The following is a 6,000-nucleotide window of genomic DNA, read 5'->3' on the forward strand; positions in this document are numbered from 1 at the left end:
CTGAATGGGGATTTTAAAATGACAGGCTATAAGAAGGAGATGAAAAGATGTAATATTGGATGAACTACTGGATATACAAAAAAGATGAATACTGGATATACAAACGAAACCAGCTGAAAAAGACATACAAATACTAAACCAGAAGAGTGACATGGATAAACTTTTCATACTGGATTTCCAAAAGGGATTCTTTAAAGTTGACAATGATTTTGTGAGAAGAGACAAAGAGAACATGAAAAAAAAGCTGATACCAGGACATTTTATCAGGGACTAAAGATTGTTGGGAGAAAGTGGAACGAATATAAAGTCAGTTTATTTGATCAAAGTTAAAATAGATGGGTTGTTATCTCTGGTGATTTTTAATGGATTTTTGCTGACTAGGACTGGATGGTGATATTTTAAAGGTTTTTATCTAAAAGAGATGAGATATGGGAAAGAGAATTCATTTGTTGCATTTTAAGTTTTTTTGATTAAGACTAAAATAGTGTTAAAATAATGCTGTTATTTCTGATAATTGTTATTGGATTTTTACTGACTAGGTTTGAATGATGAGGTTTGGGGGCTTTCTTCAAAGACAGAAAACGAGATATATATGTAAAAGGAAGGATTTTAAGTGGGTTTATTAGATTTAGTTTGTAATAGATATTATTTCTGATAACCCTTAATGGGCTTTTGCTGATTAGGATGGAGTGATGAGGCTTTAAAGATTTTTTTATAGAGAATGAGGTGAGATACGGGATGAAAAGATGGGTTGTTGTATTTTAAGAGATGGTGATAAGTTGTTAAAGTTATCTATATTTGCTGCGACTAACGGGGGAGGTTACCTTCTTTTCTTTTTTCTTCTTTTTCTGCACTTTTTAATTTGTTTTTTATATTTTTATATTTTGGAGCCTGTAATTGTTTTATCTGTATAATGTACAGTAATCTTTAATAAAATTATAAAAAAAAGGAAGAAAGACCAGTGAGGAAGGATACTGAGAGATACTGGGAAGCCTCACGTTCCCCATTCCCTAACTACAGCATGAAATTTTGTAGAAAGGTCCATTTCCTTAAGTCAAAATGAAACAAACCACATTATGGCTTAGATATGTGAACTCAGCTATAATCTCCATTTAGCCTCAGCCTCACTGTTCTCAGTGCATTCGTATCCGAAATGTACATTCAGATATCTGTACAGATTTTCCAAAGCTTTCCCAAAATTTGTTGAAGGAAACAAGAGAGGTTTGTGCGCCATTCTCATATTCATGATCCACATATTAAGAGCCAAAATCTTTCTGGATTTCTTCCAGTGGCTTCATCTGAGTATTTAAAAAATGTGATGCACAGCCTTTGGCAAAGCACCAGAATGGATGGAATATATGACATTTTGTATTACAGAACTAGAGTTTGGACTCAATGGGAATTTTAGTGGGGATAGAACAGCCACCACCACCACAACAATAATTTTATATGCCTCCCAACTACCGGCAAGTCTGGGCAGCATATAAATTTAATAAATTATTATTCATTTTGGATATATATAGCAAATCATTCACTCTGGGAAAATGAGACAACGGAATTCAAGAAAGGAATTACTGGACTCTGGACCTGAACTCCATCCCCTCACATCAAGATCGATGTTAAGAAAGGATCACAAGGCACAATGTCTTTTCTTTTCTTTCTTTCTCCCCCCCCCCCCCCACATACTACCACATTCAACAAAAATGACTCTTGGTGGTTCACAACACAAAAACAGAGTAAACACATAGAAGCCACTGAAAACATAAATAACCACAGAGTAACTGTAATGTGACCGTTCGTTCCCCAAAGGCCTTCTGTCTGGAACAACTCTGCCTCTAACAGTTTCTAAAAGGCCAGCAATGAGGCTGCCAGTCACATCCTGAGGGAGAAATTGTTTCGTAATATAAGGGCTGCTACAGAAAAAAAACTGCTTGCGGACCTTGGTCCCCTTCACCTCCCATATGTGGGGAACCATTAAAAGATATTGGTGGGAGGTCCACACTGGAAGATTTGGGTAGGCCATCTCTATGAGGAGGAGCTGGTTCTGAAGATATCTTGGCACCAAGCTTTATGGTAAAAAAACAGCACTTCAAATTGCACACGGAAACTTACTTGTATCCGATGTGGATACAAGTGGCCATAGGATAGGTGTTACGTAACTATACAAACTTGGATTCATTAATCCATGGGCCACTGCATTTTGCCCCAGTTTTCAGAAGGACCCCCATATAGAGCACATTGCAATAATCCAAATGTGTTGTGATGAGAACATGAGCTTTAAAGACCAAAGGAATCCTACACTCTTAAAAATCATGAATGTTCTGATTGCCAGACACAAAGAACAAATACTATATATTGTGCCAACTTAAGCTCAATTACAGATTTCAGAACAAAAAATACACAAGAGTGTACATCTTTAAAGCTATACTTGGGATGACACAGGACAAAACAATCCATCCTCTTGTCCTGGGCAATAAAAGAAGCCTTGGAGAAATGTCTAGCTGTTTGATTTAAGTGAAGCCAATTGACAGAACAATGTAAAAACCATGCTGAAATATTTTGGAAAAGTGATCTCTGAAAGGAATGGGGATGTTTTTGGACAGGGCAATTGTGAGCTAGCTAGCTGGCTGGATAGTCCAGGGGGTATTTGCATGAATCCACAGTTCCATGAGAGCAACCCTCTTTAATGTAATCAATGAAGGAAGTATCTAAATGATTAGTTTCTGTCCCCTCTGCAGCTGCTTGGGCATTCTTTTTGGCTTCTGGCAGCATTCCAAGCCTCTGATTCTGTTGCCTTCTCTGGAACAAAATGAATTCTTGAGCCAACAGATCAGGGTTACTTTAACAACAACCAAAAGAAGCAAAACAAAACCCACAACTACTCAAGCATACAGAAAGCCCGCATATTTTATCTATTCTGTAATAAATGCTAAATTTTCAACAGAAAAAGTAGGTCCTACCTAACAGAGCTGGGCGATCTATTTCTTGACTTCCATGCTCAATCCATATCTCTACTACTTATAAAACTGTAAAAGACAGGGCATGCAGCATTGTGAGCTTGCCTGATTTTTCTCAGGAGGCCTTGGTATTGTATATTAGCACGTGTCATTAGAGAGAAAGTACTTCTCTGTAACTGGCATTAATTCTCCAGAAAGAAGTAATCCAAACTTGGTCAAAATATGGCTCTAAATTATTTAAGTAAAAACTTTTTTATCTGTCTTGCTTTCCAGGCAAACCATTCTCTTTGGAGTATAGTAGTTTTGGAGAGTTAATAGTGCCTTTAGAAGATAAGTAGCACAGCTTTATAACTGACATTGTTATGGTCTGATTTACATTATTTTTAATGAATTCTTAGACATTTAAATTTGTTAAATTTTATTAGTGTATATTGAGATATATAGATCCATACATCACTAATACATTTTAATTAGTGTGTGTGTGTGTTGCAATTTTAAAAGCTGGATAGCAGATGCACTGTGCCCAAATTTTTTAAAAAATGTTTTTGTTGGCGTTAAATCTCAATCAATGCAGTACAAGGGGATCCAGAATTCCAGTCCAAGGCTGAGCATTCATGTAAAATTATTGAACATCTACTACTGATGAAAAAAAGAATATACTGTACTATGCAAATCACAAAACACAGCTTTCCTATTAAGTCTCAAAAAAGCTCTCCACTGCAGACCTATTTCAGTTTATTAGCCTATGTTCCAAAATGCAATCATCACGCTTTGTTAAAAGTTATGGTTGGTGATGTTAAATTAGAGAACTGATTTGTGTTTGACAGGACCACACATATTGTCAAATAATGCAAATAAACAATGTCATTTAATTAAAAATTGGTGTTGTATAGATTAATATGAAAGAATCAGCAATTTATTTGGGTATGCCTATGGGGAGGACATGATCTCTGAAAACAAAGTCATTTTAAAATGAATTTGATGGGATTCACACAACAGGTTTTGTTCTGAAACCATGGGGATTGGTATATGCCAAGTTTATGCTTCTTCAGTGCAGGAAAAAGAAAACAGACAATCTTGATTTACACAATGGCCTGTACAGACAGTGAAAAGTTAAGAGGATGCATCCTGGCACAATCCACACAATACCTATGGGCGCTTTTAGCATATTAAAAAAATCCTTCATTATTTACATCACTAGGGAGGGAAAGAGCAAGTTTAAACAAAAGACTATCTTAAATGTAGATTCCACTGTTTTCAGGGAAAACCAAAGTGGCAACATGCATTCCAAGCCAAGTTAAAATTCAACTGTTAAATATGTCCTTCAAAAATGATATTAAAGGTTTTCTATTTTTTTTTCCATCTTTTTCTCCTTCTGCAGCAAGTTCCCAGGTTCACGTTCTCCTCCCCCTCCCCCAAGTGACTTACAGACACAGTTTAGCACAAACTGTCAAATCTCTCCCCAGGTTCCAGGAAACAGTTTACTGAAGAAAACCTATCCCATATTCATGCATTAAAACTCATCGCCCAAAGCCATTTTTAACATTTTTTTCCCTTCCTGCCACTTCCATGCAATGAAGTAGAAATCAAGTTCCAGGAACTGGACAGATTGCCCCTGCAGTTTCTGAAGGGAGACAGGCACTGCACTGCCTGACATAAATTCACCTCTCATTAGGTTATCTGTAGAAGCAGAAGAAATGCCCATCTCTCCAGCCCTACAAGCCAAAGACATTTTTGATGTTCATATGTCATGTTCTGAAAGTTCAAAGTTCCCTGCAAGTGCCATGTAATGGATCGAAGGTCAAGTATCTAAAATAGCTTTAACCTTGGTTCTTAAAGCAAGTGACACCTGTCAACCTCAGCTTGGAATCTGCCGTTTTTGGAGGGGCAGGAAGCAATAAGGAATGAACCGAGGACCCCAAATCTCAGCTTCCCAGGAGATTCCAGGATTAACGTTTCCAGAAGCCGACGGCATCGGAGGACCAACAAAGCTCCCGATTTCACAGGGACCACTTAGCAGTTCAGGAAACAAACGAAAGCGAGGGAACCTAGAAGCACGTTTTGCCTCGGATGTAAGCGTTCTCGAGTCACTCACTCACTCACTCGAGTCACTCACTCACTCAGACAACCACACTAACACATACCTGTGGCTCCACCTGCCATTTGCCCGTTGGGAAGCCAGCCGCCTTAATAACCAAGGTTCGGGGGTTTGGGACGCAACTCTTACCTGTGCAGCCGAGGAAAGGAGCCACAAGGTGACTGAAAAGAGCGGGGCAACCGTCCGGCCACACTGTGACTGCCGTCCTGGCGCTGCCATCGTCTTAATCCTCCTCCCCCTCAGTTCCAAGGGCGGGAAAAGAGGGAGGCGCGCAAATTGTGCCCCGATCCCCCGAACGCCTCCTGTTTTAATCAGTCCCTCCTGAAACCGTCCGGCTCTTCGCCGTTCCTCGCCTTGCAAGGAACTCCCTAACTGTCAAGTCTGGCGCGGCGGGGATGGGGCACGCGCTGGGTGGAGGGGCACCTGGGGAAAGCCGCGGAGGGAGGAAGAGCAAAAAGCGAGCCAATTTGCGCGCTTCGGCTTCTGCTGAGCTCGGGAAGAAGGGATGGGTGGTGCTGCTTCTCCGCTCCCCCGGGTGCCGGGTTCGGTGGTGAGGGTGGAGGACACCGGCGACAAACACCACTTCACCGCTTCGGGACCGTTTCTTACTTCGGCTTTCTCGCCTTTGCTACAGCTGCAGAGTTCACTTGAGGCACTACGCATGGAGAAAAGCACGTTTAAAAGAAGTCTGCAGGGCGGGCGGACGAGTGGAAATGGGCGTCGCCTATCTAACTTGTCTTAAAGAGATACTGCTGATTTCCCTTGAGGGATATCCTCGTTGGATCGGAATTTTACGCGCACAACCGGACCCAGTGGCCGCACTCCAGATGCAGCTCCTTTCTCCGATTCTGGGAGCACGTTATGATTTCATACATACCGAAAGTGTGTGGCCACTGCCCTATCGCCTTTACCTGGGTGTATGAAATATTATAGATTGAAAAATCA

General features: G+C 40.4%; 1 protein-coding gene across 1 annotated transcript in view; it reads right to left on the reverse strand.

The window, feature by feature from the left end:
- The window catches only part of ADAMTSL1 (ADAMTS like 1), a 588,401-nt gene extending 582,699 nt beyond the window's left edge, over positions 1–5,702 (reverse strand). Inside the window, exon 1 of the mRNA XM_063295031.1 lies at positions 5,185–5,702. Within this exon, the coding sequence (XP_063151101.1) occupies positions 5,185–5,274 (90 nt within the window). The 5' untranslated portion in view covers positions 5,275–5,702. The remainder of the gene's footprint in view (positions 1–5,184) is intronic.
- Between the last annotated feature and the right edge of the window lie 298 nt (positions 5,703–6,000).

Source organism: Candoia aspera, chromosome 2 (assembly GCF_035149785.1).
Source record: "Candoia aspera isolate rCanAsp1 chromosome 2, rCanAsp1.hap2, whole genome shotgun sequence".
Lineage (NCBI taxonomy): Eukaryota > Metazoa > Chordata > Lepidosauria > Squamata > Boidae > Candoia > Candoia aspera.